General features: G+C 41.5%; 1 protein-coding gene across 3 annotated transcripts in view; it reads right to left on the bottom strand.

Moving 5' to 3' along the window:
- LOC119215260 (unconventional myosin-XVIIIa-like) overlaps window positions 1-14,961 on the bottom strand; it is a 54,310-nt gene that overhangs the window by 32,053 nt on the left and 7,296 nt on the right. For all 3 annotated transcript variants that reach the window (XM_062558035.1, XM_062558033.1, XM_062558034.1), the window contains exons 13-26: window positions 14,719-14,861; window positions 14,287-14,387; window positions 14,101-14,164; window positions 13,619-13,763; window positions 10,999-11,169; window positions 10,117-10,207; window positions 9,529-9,721; window positions 7,363-7,449; window positions 4,432-4,570; window positions 3,710-3,869; window positions 3,440-3,626; window positions 2,484-2,709; window positions 2,257-2,366; window positions 1,133-1,198 (exon numbers count right to left, since the gene is read on the bottom strand). In XM_062558035.1, coding sequence (XP_062414019.1) covers window positions 1,133-1,198; window positions 2,257-2,366; window positions 2,484-2,709; window positions 3,440-3,626; window positions 3,710-3,869; window positions 4,432-4,570; window positions 7,363-7,449; window positions 9,529-9,721; window positions 10,117-10,207; window positions 10,999-11,169; window positions 13,619-13,763; window positions 14,101-14,164; window positions 14,287-14,387; window positions 14,719-14,861 — 1,883 coding nt within the window. The remainder of the gene's footprint in view (window positions 1-1,132; window positions 1,199-2,256; window positions 2,367-2,483; window positions 2,710-3,439; window positions 3,627-3,709; window positions 3,870-4,431; window positions 4,571-7,362; window positions 7,450-9,528; window positions 9,722-10,116; window positions 10,208-10,998; window positions 11,170-13,618; window positions 13,764-14,100; window positions 14,165-14,286; window positions 14,388-14,718; window positions 14,862-14,961) is intronic.

The following is a 14,961-nucleotide window of genomic DNA, read 5'->3' as shown; positions in this document are numbered from 1 at the left end:
GCCACTGCAAAGCAGATCATGCCACGGCCTGTCTATACCTCATAGGGATAACGCACTGTCACTGCATTCCCAACATCATGGCAGCAAGCTATTCAGACAGATGGCTGACAGACTGCCACCCCCCAAGCTCTCTCTGCACAAGTCCCAAGGCTTTACAAATGACCAAATCCATATGTGATTGTTAAAAAGACAAAGCTGAAAACGCTACAGCAGCTTCAGGTGGGGAATCTGAAAATCGGTAGGGAGGAATGATGCATTCAATGACATCAGTGAAAATTACTTTTCAAATTGCTTGGTGGGGGCCTGAGCAGAAGTGATTTATCATCATCAGGCAAACGCAGTACAGTAAAAATGTCTTTGGCTGTGCTGTTTTTCGACACGTGGCCGTCTCTAATGGCTGTCAAAAGCTGTGATGCCGCTGCCGTAAGATTACATGGGGGGGCCGGTGTAATTTGCATGCAAGTGTGTCAGGTTGCTGGGATGCCACTGCAATGCTTTGCCAATGGCCAACTGTGATTGTCTACATTTCACACTCCAGTGTGGCATCATGCGAAGCTGCCTCTGAACCGTTCTCGAGTTGTGCGATTTAAAAAGGAGCCCTGTGCAGAGAAAATATCTGGTAGCACAAGTTCCTCTGTTTTCTACATTATTGTTCCCTTTGATTTCCTCCTTGGCTGATTGCCACTTTCCAGCTGATAGGATTAGACCTCAGTGTGCCAGGCAGTGTTTACTGTGATTACTTTTACAACGGTCATGGGCAAAAACAAAGAGGGCCATCAGTTGTGAGAATTTGCTCTAATGACTTGATATAAAGAGAGTATTGTGGTCGGGCAGGGTAGAGAAATTTCTCTTCGGTTGCCACTGGCTACGCGAGTGAAAAGTGGGAAAGGCTTGGCAACTTTCCACCAAAAAAAAGGATGGAAAAAACGCCCCGAGGAGGGACAGGTGTAATGAAAGACACACTCTCCCCAGACAGTGAGTGTCTTTTTAAGTAAAAAAAATAAAGATAAAGAGAGCCCTGCACTGAAGATGTGTGTATAGAGCTTTAAGAGTGGAACAGCCACAATTCACGGTTTATTCAATCGTTTGAGAGCTGTTTAAATGTTGCGGTTGATGTGGCGGCGTGACTTACCCTACTGAGACCCATGTGGTAGCTGCTCTTCTCCAAATCCAAGGTCTCCAGGAGCTCCTCCACAGCCTGGGTGAAGACACACATGTACACAAACAAACACACACACTCTTTCAACTGCTGCATCCAGTGGGAACTGCAACACTTCAGTAGTCCACAGCTCCCCTAGGTTGCCATGCTGAACTAATAGTACAGTGCTGTACAGTCCTCCCCACCACCCCCTTTCTATCACGTCCATTCCAGGTTGGATTTTTGGTTTTGCAAGGAATTCAGTAGGCGCAGGAAAAATGTGTCTCCTAACAACCTCCCAACCACAAAGCAATTACAACTAGTCCCCCTCAGATCCACCTGCTCCGAGCATATTTCTCACAACAACCGCTGTGGTCTCAGCCTTTATCGCTGCTACGGACACACATAGATTTACACCATCAGCCAGCCCGCAGTCTCACCGTCCATCTACATGCCTCTATACTGTAGCTGTATTGTTGTCTCCGCCGCCTCTTTCTACTTGAGCCTCCAGCCTGAAAGACCACATCTAGATTACACCAGGAGAGCTTTGCCCCGAGCACTGAGGGGCTTTTGTTTGCTGCGTTTCCACAGAAACTCAAAACAGGGACATGAAAGAAAAAAAGAGCTTTTCTCTCCCTTAACCCCCTTCTTTCACTCTCTCACATTTTTTCTCAAAAAAACAAACTTTTGTATTGGTTTCCACTGCATTTCAACCAGCGCTTCTCTCACAGAGGTGCTGTGCTCATTATTCATACTTTTGTTTTTTTTTAAACACAAAAGATGTAAAGCACAATGTCAAAAATGGCAGCCGGTTTCCAATGCCCTGATCACAAACTAAGATAAGCACATCTTCTTGAATGGTATTTTGTTGTTTTGAGCACACTTTCTAAATATTAAGCCACACCACAGACCTGGCTCTTTAACAAGAGTCACCCTGATAAGGTTAAGATGATAAGATAATTCCAAAGGCTCTGATAAATGAGGTTTTATTTATCTGTGAGTTGACTGCTGACAAATCAGGGGGAGATGTAATGGAGCTGCCTCTTCGCGACATTAATCTTCACTGCGCATGGCCACTGGCGGGGAGACAACTTTGCCTTCCTCGTTGATTCACTCACTCTCTTCTCGTCTTTTACAATATAATTCCTCCCATGCTTCTTGGTGAGGTGTGGTGCCAGCACGTCAAAGCGCCGTCGAAACTCAGAGAACACCATGTGATCGGGGTAACCTGTAGAGGTCGGCATGAAATAACAACATTAGATTCTGGATAGAAATGGAAAAAAAAGAATGGTGTATAACTCTATTTATTGGTGTCTGTGGCATATGAGGTAGGCAGCAATCTCACCTTGCCTGTAGATCCGGAGAGCATCCAGCAGCTTGGAGCCGCGCAGCTGAGCCCGGAGCAGGGCTACATCGAGCTGCATTAAGCCGGGATCTCCAGTCTCCCCTTGAGCTTCACATTCCCCTCCTTTGAACAGGGATCCACTCAGAGCCTTGAGGGCATCTGCCTTTGGCAATATACAGTGAACAAAGTGGATCCTGGACCTCCGCACCATGTCAAGGAGGGCATCCTGAAAAATAAAAAAATGAGATTAAAAGACAATACATCAATACAATCTAGAACTCGGTCACGGTAATCTTATCTCTTTATCTTTTCATTTCATTTTCTAGATAATGCTTCATTTAATAATAAAAAGACTATACAATAGGTGATTCTGGTCTTGAATTTTCTGCCACAAAGTGTTTCACCTTTTCCTTTCATCTGGTTGTTGCTACTATACGAATAATGTTTGGAGAGGAAACAGCCCAGTTTTTGTAGGAATAGTTGGATGAGTATACAACTCACGCTCAACTTTCCTAAACATCTCACCAAGCCGGGAAAAAAAACCTAGTTTTTAAAAATTTTAATTTTTAAAAACGATTTATAAAATGCTGCATGTGAAAATAATCCATGGCTGTTCTCCTGGTACACTAACAGCCCTAATATCATTTTTAAATTTGTCTCCGGGTGCAGCCCAAACATTGGCTTTCATCCCATCTATTTCATTTAAAGCTGCGTAGGGCAATTTGTGTCGGCAGTGGTGTCCAAAGGACACTTTGATACAACGATGAGCCTTGATTTACTCATCACATCAAGCTGTCAAGTTCCCACCACAAGCAGGATTAATGAAAAGAGATGCCGACTGGGTTGTTAAGTCTAAGCGTCCTTGGCACTACAAACGTGTGGCGCCTTGGAACTTGACTGTGGACAAACACGTAAAAAACAAAGTCTGACAGATTATTTCCATCCTCTCCTCTCACCACTTGCAACTTTATCTGGATGCACAAGGACTTCTTCTTGATGGCAGCCACCCCTGTGGTGAAGGTCTTCCTCATGCTGGTGGCCCGTCGTAAGGATAGCTGGGAAACGCCTTCGAGGCCTGCGATGGACCCGGACAGCACGGTGGCTCCAGCAGTGCGGCTCATGAACAACGAGCTGATGACCTTCCTGCAAGGGGACACACTACTTTAGCCTTACTGTTGGTCTAAAACTCCCTTGCTCCCACCTTCTCACGCATGTGTGGTGATTACTTCTGAGAGTCCTGCAGCAGGTTTGTAGCGTTGCTAGATGCAGGATTCTGCTTGGCGTAGTTCAGCCACCCGCAGACATTGTACTCCACCCAGTCAGTTCCGTGACTGTGGCCCAGCAGGAAATGATGATCCTTTTCGCTCTTCAGGAGGAAAGTGTGACCTAAATTGGAATGCAGGAGGCAGTGTAAGAGTTGTGACGAGTTGTCTACTTTAAGTTTAAGAGTTTAGGAAAATGGAAATGTTATCTTCTCAATGGAGTTTTTCATCTGGGAGGCAATCAAAAAGATACGGGTGATAAACAAGAGAGAACCTCAAATCTCACCGGGAAGTGTAAAACATAACTTTCCCGGCATTGTTCAGATTTTCTATAAGTGATTTAGCAGAGTCTTTACTGTAGGACTGCGCAAGACAAAATGCATGGTGAAATGATCTGAAATCAAATCTGTACCAACAGTTGGCGAAAAATGTGAAGAAGTAGAGAAATGATTCTGTGCTCACATAGGATCACAAATTGCACATAAAATGTCCTGCCAAAACAAACCCGAGATAAAAATTGAAATCAAGCGTGTTTATTTGGACCCCGTTATTTGGTTTGGCAACAACATTAATATTAATGTGGCGCTAATTAGACTTTGATCAAATATTCACTTTTTATTCTTTGATTGAAAATACCAGACCATTTATGTACACTAAAGGGTGTTTTAATCAGCTTTAATCCTTGCCTTTGCTCTCGCCCTCAGCAGGTCCGTAGTAGCTAAAGAGACGTTCCAACAGGGTTTCTTCTGACCCCCCCGGCTGCAGCGCCTCTTCCTCCATCAGCCACAGCAGGCCCCGGGCATCATCAGTACGCATCGTCCGCACCTGTCGAATGAACACGTTCACGCCACAAAGATGCACATTAAGGTCACACGTGAAATCATAGCAGGGACACAAAATGTTCCTTTTTTACTTCGGAAACAATGGCACAGGAGTCGAAAAGAAGATCACTGTGATTTTAGATAACTTAGCTGTAACCCTCATGAAATTGGGGCTACTAATATCAGGAGTAGTAAAAGTTATTGCCTAAAGAGGGCGCACTTGACAATCCGTTCAAGGATAAGAAATCCTTTTTTCCTTCCAAGATTTTCCCATGAGACGTGAAAGAAAGAAGCTCCCACATTTCGATACCCAACTTGAGAGTGTTTCTGTAGAATAATCGTATACTGGAAGCTGAAACTTTTTTTACACACACTAGAAGAATCTGAACCCTGTCAATCTGAATGCTAAGATGGCGAGCTAAACCCAGATCGTGGATACGGTGTGGCCTACCGTAGGATCCAGACGGAACCGGATTCACTTATCAAGAAGACATCAGACCCCAGTCGTGCCATCAGATAGACAGGTAGTTTAGAGATACAGTACACAAAGAAGAACCGCACCAGAACGCAACTCTTTCAAGCACACACTACGCATGGACTGAACGGACTATATCCTGGGAGCCGTAAATATACACGTACTGAAAAGACTGTTCTTTCATGAATCATACAATTTCCAGAAGAGACAATAAATCGGTAATTTGTTCAACTTGTTCTTTGTTTTAGGCCTACCTCTCCTTCGGATTGAGCTGAAAACAATGGATACGGAATAATAAAGAGTGATAGCCAACCCCCTATTCATTTACATAATTTTCTCTTTTACAATGTTTTGTTGCACAAAATCATATAATTAAAAGTTTAAAAAAAAGTAGCATGTTACGCTACATGTTTTTAACAATATGAGCCGGTTGTGACAGGCATAATAACACAACTAGCTTCCCAATTCAAAGCATCAAAAATAATTTGTGGTCTCTGCACCCTCTAGCAGTTGTGACATAATCAATTTAGCGTTTCCTTATAAATGAAATGGAAAAAAAAATCTCATGAATACAAAGAGGGGCGGGTGGGGGGAGAATTAAATAGTAATACAATTAGTATTACAATTAGTGTGAGCACAAAGAAAGATATAAAACCCACTGTGGAACTGATGATCATGGAATAAGTGCTAAGGTTTGTGTGCACATGCAATAAATAACTATGTGGGACCTTATTGGACAATGCAGCTTTACTTTCAAACCTAAATGCACTCTGTGTGTGTTTTCTATTTTTGTCACTGTTGTTCTGTAGATGACAATGACCTCCAGGGATATTGATCCCCACGCTGAGGCAGCCAGCGCGGTTGGCATGGCTGATGCTTGAATTCAGCCTGCGAGCTGGGGGAACCAAACCCACAAAAAACAAAAAATGTTTTTAGCAGCTATCAGGAAGTTACACTGGAACATCCTTATCTGCAGCCCACACTGTGCTGACTTCAAATACAAACACATAGTATCAGTTTGGAAGAGACATATGACAACTATAAGGCAATGAAGTGAGCATTAGGGCTGTTTGAGATAACGGACATTGGAGAAAAAATGTATATATATATATATATATATATATATATATATATATATATGAGAGTTGAGAAGAAAGAAACACCCAACTGTCTTCTCATTCTAAGCAGCAGATATTTAAAGTGGACTTGAAACATGACTTTGGAGGATGTGGGTTTCTTCAACTTTGGTTTTGAGTGAGATGTATTACAGTTTGATTCTCTGATGACATTCCCATTAGACTGCAGACCCTAAATGTTACGTACAGTGCTCTATGGGGATAGGTCTACAGATTTTGTGTTGTTGGTTTGTGTTGTTTTTGTCTCCCCCTTCTGTTTCCATTCTCTCACTTCACAGATGTGCACACCTGGTTCCCCTCATCCAATCACCACACCTGTTCCAGATCTCCCATCAACCATTCCCTTTATATAGTCTGTTTGTTTTCAGTGGAGGGGAGGTTTTTTTGTGTTGAGCTGGGCCCGTGTTGTGAAGAGCTCTGTCTTGTGTTGGAATTGAATTGGTAACAGCCTACTGGTGTTTTGTGATATGTTTTGGTTGTGCGCACAGGGTCAATGAGGACAGGTAAGATACTCCGGGGTTTACATATTGCATACACGTAGGTGTACCTATTGTTAGTACCCTAGGCTAGAGTGAGCACCACCCACTGTATTTTTGGGTGCTAAGCACCGGTCAATGGGGGCGGGGTTTGTTTATGTTCTTTTCTTTGGTGCCACTGACAGTCCTTGTTGATCCCTGTGTCGTTTTTTTTGAACAATAAATACCTTTTTGTTACGTTTTGTGTGTTGGATTTTGTGTGGCTAACGCCTCACTTGCCTTGACCTGTTGCCCTTATGTTGCGCTCCAGGTCGAGCCACCAGGGAGTGTAACACTAAAGCACTCAAGGCAAACACAATGGAATCGCACCAAAGTGATCTATGACTCTCTAAACTCTGCCATTTCTGTTTCCATGGGTTGTATCACAGGCTGCAGAGGCCAAACATTGATTTTCTTTCTTAATGTCAATTCCATAACCTTTCTGTTCCTGCTCCTACCCTCACATTTGAGCCTCTGCCAAGCACCTTTCATTATTCCAAAACTGTGTATGCTAAAATATGGTATTTATTGTTGAATAACAAAGATTCAGACAACTTTTTTCACATAGTTTTCTCTATCTTTTTTCAAGGTATCCATATTTATGCAGGATAATAACCAGAAACTAGAGCCAGAGATGAAGACAACCGACCCATGAGGATATTGAACTTACCAGCGCTTGGCTGGAGGTCTGGTCTACTACTGCCACCGACGAGGAGGTGCTGGGTTCCGTGTCATCTAAAGCAAGCTCGATGTTCTCCTGAAGGCAGATTGACAGTCTATGTAATGATTTGTGAGGATGCAAAATCAAAGAAACAGGACTTAGAAATAGTGTTACATATTAAAAAAAAGAAGATCTCCTTAGATGATTTTTTAAAAATGAATTTCAAAAATCACTCAGGTATTGACAAAGATTTCATCATGGTGGTTCATTTTGAGGTTTCATTAATCGAGCACAACATTCATGAAATAGTTAATGGGAAAGATGAGGAACAAGACTGTTTATGGATGGGATGTTTTCCTGAGCATCCCTTTTTAACGCTAGGACCTCGTCCAGAAGCCCAGCAAACGCCATAGCTCACATTCCTCTTTTGGTCGTAGTTTCTGTCGCATGATGTTAAGGGTACCCAGAAACTCAGGATTTTGTATGGTGTAACATTGCTGATGGTCCAACGCAATCCTTATACCATGAATGAGAAACTGTAATCCCATGCAAGAGTTCAGCGATTAATCAATAAATTGATCAACAGAACTCTAATAATAATTTTGATATATTGTATCAGCAAAATGACATATTTTCTCATTTGTATGATATATGTTAGTAGATTGAACATCTTTTGTGTCAGACATTCAAACAACCCCCCTTCGATTGTGGAAAATAATATCTATAAATGCTGTTTATAATTTTTATTTTCTGATATATTATAGACCAAACAATTAGGTTTCATAATTGTCAGATCATTTGATCATTAAAAGCAGATCATCTTTTTTTGAAGCCTGGCCGCAGAGCCTGGACGTTCCCAACTTTAGACAATGGAAGCCAGCGCTTTGAATTCCACTTCATTGTGTTGGGGCGGCTGGACCCATGCTCCTCATGAATGTGGAGACATCCATATTAATTATCAATATATTTATGGATGTTAAAGTGGAATAAAACAATGGCCTAGTAGATGTAAAAAAAAAAAAAAAAAAGTCTAGTATAATAACAAGAACATTTGACATTTACTAAGCCTGCTTTTCCTATAGGTAAATGGAAACCCTAAAATATTTCATTACTGTTACAGATTAAATAAATACAGTAAATTACCTTCACCGGAGCAAAGTGGAGCATAAGGCAGCCCGCAGTGACAAAGTGCTGGCAGCACTAGGAGGAATACGGGGAAAATTTGGCAATGCTAACAGTGTGGCTGTGACGTATATAACGTTCCACTGTATGTGTAGTATTCTAAATAATTTTAGTTCTCTGCTGCGTAAACTCAATATGCAGAGGATATAAAAAAATGAAAAGGTCCAGGCAGTTGCAGCTAAACAGCATTTAAAATATGAAGAAAATTCCAAGCATGTGCCTGTTGTGGGCCTCACAGTTTAACTTGCATGCCTCTGTTGTTGTTACGGAGTTAAATGAGTTTGACCTACTTTTCAATGACAATTTCACAGCTTCTTAAAATATATTAAAGTTGCACTGACAAGAGTATTACACTACACACAGATTTATGCAATTTGCTCCAATTCTCCTTCTCCCAGGCAGAGCGCGTGGGTGGGAAAGTGGGTGGGAAATCCCAGGATCCTTGCTTACTGTATCAAAAGTAATATGATTAAGATCAGCTGTGCTATCAGCTGAGTTTTGAATAAGAGGGATATTACATTTTGGGACAGCTGTAATGGATTGATATATATTTATGCAAGCGATGAAAGAAAATAAATATCTCAAATGTGTCTTAATTTCTTAGAAATTACAGTAGGCCTGTTATATTATTATTATTATATTGGTCTACTGCTGCACACGACTCAGAGGACAAAGGAATTGTAAAACCAGCACTCCGCAGCTGGGTTTGTCTCCCAAAGGCAGTTGTGAGTGACTTTCCTTTGATCTTGGCAGAAGAGTTGAAGACTGGCATCGCTAATGAGAAGGTCTAACACATGAGCTACGTTGGCTTGTCACAGCTTGTGGCAGGTGGGAGGGATCTGACGTGCGAACGCATACACTATTGGAGTTGACTTATCTGAGAGAAAGCCGCACACAAACGGCGAGAGAGAGAAAGAGAGAGCTAAGACGAAGAAAGAGACAGCTATCGTAAGGCTGGGTTTTGTTGTGTGTGCACACTTCTCAAGTCCTTACATCTTTGTATCTCTCCAACTCCTGAACAAAGGTGCGCTGATAAAAGAGGGTATGCAGCCGTTCCTGGGTGTAGTTGTGGCATAGGTCCTCAAAGGTTGCGCCGCACTCGCGCTTTGCCAGCCTGGGGTTTTGAAAGCCCGGTGTGTCCACAATGAGCAGAGAGCACAGGGAGTGCTGGCTGGATTTCAAAGCCCTGAAGCACACATGGCAAACACACGCTGAGATGCTTGAGACCACATTTTATTGATTGCATTTGCTGCATACAACCCCTGGATCTGACCGTAACTCTCTCCACCACGTTATAACTTTAACCCTCACCAAACATTTTCCTAGTTCTATTCGAAAAGCTAAATCCAGGGCCGGAAGTCAAAATAGCCTTTTATACAATCAAACTATCCATAAAAGCAGTTAAAAACTGACCTTGTCTGTTCAGGCATTGCTTAAACCCCCCAGAAACTGCATTTGAGTAAGATTTTGTAAAGATGTCACCAAGTATCTGTACACTTTCATTATATAACTGTGCAGAAAATAACATGCCAGTGTCAATTTGACAAAGCTTCGAGAGAGTAGAAGATCAGAAATACTAACCGGTTTATTAAAGAGATGATGGTCGTGAAGAGTTCAGAGTAAAGCCCCGACGCCATGGCCTCTAAACACTCCATGGCTGAACCCTTGGATCCTATACGGAGAGGCAGTCAGAATAAGAGCGGATCAGAAATTGCACACAAGAACATTTTCACTGGGTGAATTGGAGTAAGAAAGAACAATAACAACCTCAAATATTTGTTTATAAAAAAATTCTGCATATTATGCCCAAAGGCAGTTATAAAGTATCCAGATTGGGTCTGTAATAGCTGTAAAGCAGGGTCTTTAAGGACTCAATTGTTTCCAAAATATTCAGATAAATTCACTCATTCTCACGTTTGTGCCTGGCGGCAGTAGCCACCTGTTATACTCCTAATTCCTCCCACGATCCCTCAAAATAGTGCGTTCATGGTGCCTGAGGGATAGTGCCGTGTGCACAGACACTTCGACGTGTGTATGTTCATGTGCAAAGGGATGTGCAGGGAAGGTGAAGCGGAGGTCAGTTCTGTCCATCCCTTCTGTGACAGACTTTTAAGTGTATCCTGGTGCCCTTCAAAGCGCGTTGCAGTCTTGACGGAAAACGTGTGAAAAATCAATGCGAGGCAATTATGATTTCAAGGACAATGAACGAGGAGCAGATCCAAAATTGCTTGTCCCGACACAGTGTGTGTACTTATCTGTCAATAGGCATTGTAAAGCTGTGGTATTCATTACTAAGATAAGCTCTACTTTCTCCGGAGCATGCAATTTCCCTCCAGTGATGAGCAGAGGCGTATGCGTTTCCGAGTGTGTGGAAACAGTGGGACAAAAGACAAAGAGTGGGGGGAGGGGGGTGTGAGGAATGAAGAGGAAATAGCCTGTTGGTAAACGCGGCCTGTGGAGTACCTGCATCTGCTGTGCCATTTTCGTCCGACGCCTGGCGGATGGAGCTGGCTCTGGGCAGGGTGCCCTTGGCCTGGTGCTTGAAGATGGAGGAGGAGAGTTCCTCCAGGGTGCAGCCCAGCAGGTAGGCAGCCTTCTGGGCCCACTCGTGACGTGCAAATTGTTTCCTGCCAGCTGAAACACGTGAAAGAAAACCTCCATTAAACCTTCTGCCAACTACGCCAGGCAGACGACTAGCTCGGTAGCTTTGTGACGAGCCTGTCTCCGGTCAAGCTGACACTGCCACAGTTGGTGAGAATATGCACTAAAAAGCATGTTCAAGTGCAAGCGGCCTAAAGGAAACGAAAAAAGAAAAATAATGGAGCCGTCTCCACTTGAAGTCTATGAAGTTAAAGTAATAAATGGCCTTTTTATTTACTGAGGATGAAAGCAAACTTTATAATTAGCGGACATGATTAATGTATTTGCATAAAGTTCTGTTAGGAAACACAAGTGTTCTCTTTTAATCTAGCAGCTGAGTGATGGAAACATGCAGATATGAGTGCAAACTTCATTTTTAATCCACCATGAAGTGGTATCTTCTAAAACTTGTGAGAGGAACTGGGGAATTTCATGCAGAGAGCTCTATCTAATTCATCAAAGCACGCAGCAGCCCCGCATATTTTTCATGATAAGCAGAACGGTTGTCAGGACAAGTACATCCATTTGAATATTTCATTTGATAGACATTTGCCAACACAGTTAAAAACATTGCGGTTTGAAATATTACTGAATCAAAACTTTTTAGTTAAGATTAGAATATTAAAAATATTGATGTTATTTGCCCTTAAACGTATCCAGACTCACATTGTGATTCACCACATATTTGTTTATAAAAAGAGATGCAAGTTCACTTCAGGTGGTCCCTTTAATTAGTTCTGGTGGAAAAGAGACCAGTGCTGCCCTCTTGTGTTACACATGAAGCTGCATCAAATATTTATAATATTTCATCATGTTTGTATCTTTCACAAAGAAAGAACAGGCGCCCAAAAACGTTTGTTACCTTAAAGAATAGATTCAATATGCCGTTAGACAGGGAGAATTCAATCATGGCTTGTTTCTTCATGAAAACCACTGTGGGTTTAACAGGATACAGAAGTTTAAGTCCATAAATCTCCCAGTCATTTCCAGATTAGATGTTGTTAAGTGTCTGTATTATGGGCCGATAATAATAGCAAAACATTTGAAAAGTGTTCCTGGATGGTGTTGTGGGGCCATCATAAAGATTGGCAGCATGCTTCAGGGGATCAGTAAAAATAATTTGGCAATTACATTGCAGACAGAGGGTGACGAGCGAACAAACACAAATAAAACAGTAAGTGTTACAATATATTCCTTTTGAATTGTAAACCATTCTATTATGCTGCTTCAACATCACAGAAAGTAATCAAGTTAATAGATGTGCATTACAATAACATTTACAGTGCTAATACAGTGAAATGGCAACCTTTCAACAGCCCACTGTAACTGATCTTAAGCAAGGGCATATCATCCAGAGAAAATACTATATATATGCTAATTTCATTATGTTACACAGCTCTTTGACAGCGTCAGCCTTTTAAAATAGCAGGTATCTCATTTTAACTGAAAATCAAATGCTGTGGGGGCAGATCTATCGCTTTATAGCAAAAAGCAAAAAAAGAACCCTCTCTTACATTATGTTTCATCATACAAATAGCTTCAAAGACAAGAACAAATCCTCTTAGGAGGACCGCTCCTCCCATTAGGCCCCTGAAGCTTTCTTTGACAATAAAAAAAAGAATTGTCAAGACTTAAAGCCAATTTCAATTTTTCTCTGACCATTAGACATGGGCAGTGTTTGCAGAGTTGTTGAAAAAGAAGAAAAAGAGATGGTGGGCTGTTTCTGTTCAAAGCAGAAGCGGCTTGTTGATGACCAGGTGCGTCATTTATAAAACAGTGCATGGGTTAACACTAAAAGATTGAAAAGAAAGACGGATTAATAACACCTTGCGTACTCCTGCTAGTTCCCTTTTAAAAATCTCAGTGCCTTTGCATCCATCACGCATTACAAGACGACTCAATACAGCACTCACCACACCATAAAGAGATAGAAGGTTGTTTTCACTAAAGCTATATTACAAATACTGTACATTAACTGAAATTATACTAGGGGATGTATGCAAAGCATTAGAAGATATAATTGAAACTGTTGACGATCTGTTGTTATGGATTTCTACAACCGATGATAAAATTGTCAACAGCTGGATTGTGGCTCGTTCAGGTCCTGTTTTGTGGGTATGTGACTCTTATAAATGATTCACCTGGAAAAGATATGTCCTGGATACCGATTTAAAAAATAATATTTTTAAATCAGTGCAGTGGAGCCCGTATTACTGGATTACAGCTGTCTTGCATCACACTCGAGTTATATATGTAGTCAGATAAAACAGGCAATTTTGGGATTATCCAGTGTTGTGAAAAATATTTGGGCTATCAAGGGTAATTTTGTGATAATTTAGTTTCTACATTGTGTATAAGTTAAAGTTGATCTCTGTAACTGGTTTGTGTTGTATCTTTAATATCATTACCTGTAGGACTAAATGATGAAGCTATAGAGTCTTACCCTTTGTAGCTCCTGCAGACCCCAGATGGTAGATGGCCCCGAGGACGAGCCAGAAGGCTCTCTGCTCATCACCACTGATCCCCAGAACTTTCATGGCTGCTTGCAGCTTGGAAAACAGCTGGGAGGTCCGTTGCTTATCCTCAGACTGGCAGATCACACACAACGTCAAATAAAATTCCTTTTGGAAGTACGATTAAAAGCAATCCTTAAAGATGTCTTATAGTAATGCTCAGACTGACAAACTTCCATCATATTATAAGTTTAAATAGGATTAACAAAACGGATATCCTGCAAAGGCTCATAATAGTTGATGATAGATATCAGTGATTACTCTGCCAGCTGTTGGGTCTGTGCCTGATTTCAAAAACACACTTTCTGATCTGTTCTAATTTTTATTGTGAAATGGCAATTCACGTATTAGTAGCCTGTTCTGTGCGACAACATACAGTGACAACAATATTCCTCAAACAAATAGGAATCACCTTTGTTTGAGGCATTATTCCAAATGCATTGTTTTCAGCAAAGTGATTAAGGTGCAGCTCTGTTCTGAAAAAGATATTGGAACACAGAAGACGTCAACATCTCCCATGTCTGTATAATAGAAAAGCAAAGACACATAATTGGAACATCAGCGTATTAATCCAGTACAGAATTGTGGACATCCTGACCTAAGAGAGCCGTCTCCTCCAGATATCAGGTAGTGAAATACATTAAAAGTGGACTCTCCCTCTGGTCTTCTTGTCACCCTCATCTTCTCCAGAAGCATAGTCTACAAGGCCGTAGCAGAACAGAATGTTAGAATGAGGACCTCCCGTTTCCTAGAGGCAGTGCAAGCAAGTGTGATAACGATGATTTATCACACATTTTTTGAGATCCTAGTATATTTGCAGTAAGAAATTCAAAAGATGAGCACCTGTGATTTGAAGGAATGAATGAATGATGGCTGTACTTAACCAAATAAATTATCAGTCAACGAAACACAATTTAGTCTACTGATCAATCAATTATTTTATTTATTCAACAGAAATAGATTTGTAAATATGAGTTTATCCACAAAGGAAGCATTGCTTTGAAGTATGGATGGATTTGTTTATTCGTACCTGAATAGAGGCTGATGTCACCAGGCCTGCCTGGTCAAAGTCCAATGAAACAATATGGGAGAAGCGACTGGCATTCCCATTCATACAGGTAGACGCATTGCCAAATGCTTCCAAAACTGTGTAGACCGCTTGCCATTTCTCTGCTGCAGACCACAAAGAGACAAAAAACGGGGGCGGGAGGGGATCTTAGTAAAACAACAGCACAACAAGCCCTACACTTAGCATTTTGTACCTCGAGTTCCT

Source organism: Pungitius pungitius, chromosome 16 (genome assembly GCF_949316345.1).
Source record: "Pungitius pungitius chromosome 16, fPunPun2.1, whole genome shotgun sequence".
In the NCBI taxonomy this organism is placed as follows: Eukaryota; Metazoa; Chordata; class Actinopteri; order Perciformes; family Gasterosteidae; genus Pungitius; species Pungitius pungitius.
Note: the sequence above shows the minus strand (reverse complement) of the source record. Positions and strands in the feature narration are given on the sequence as shown.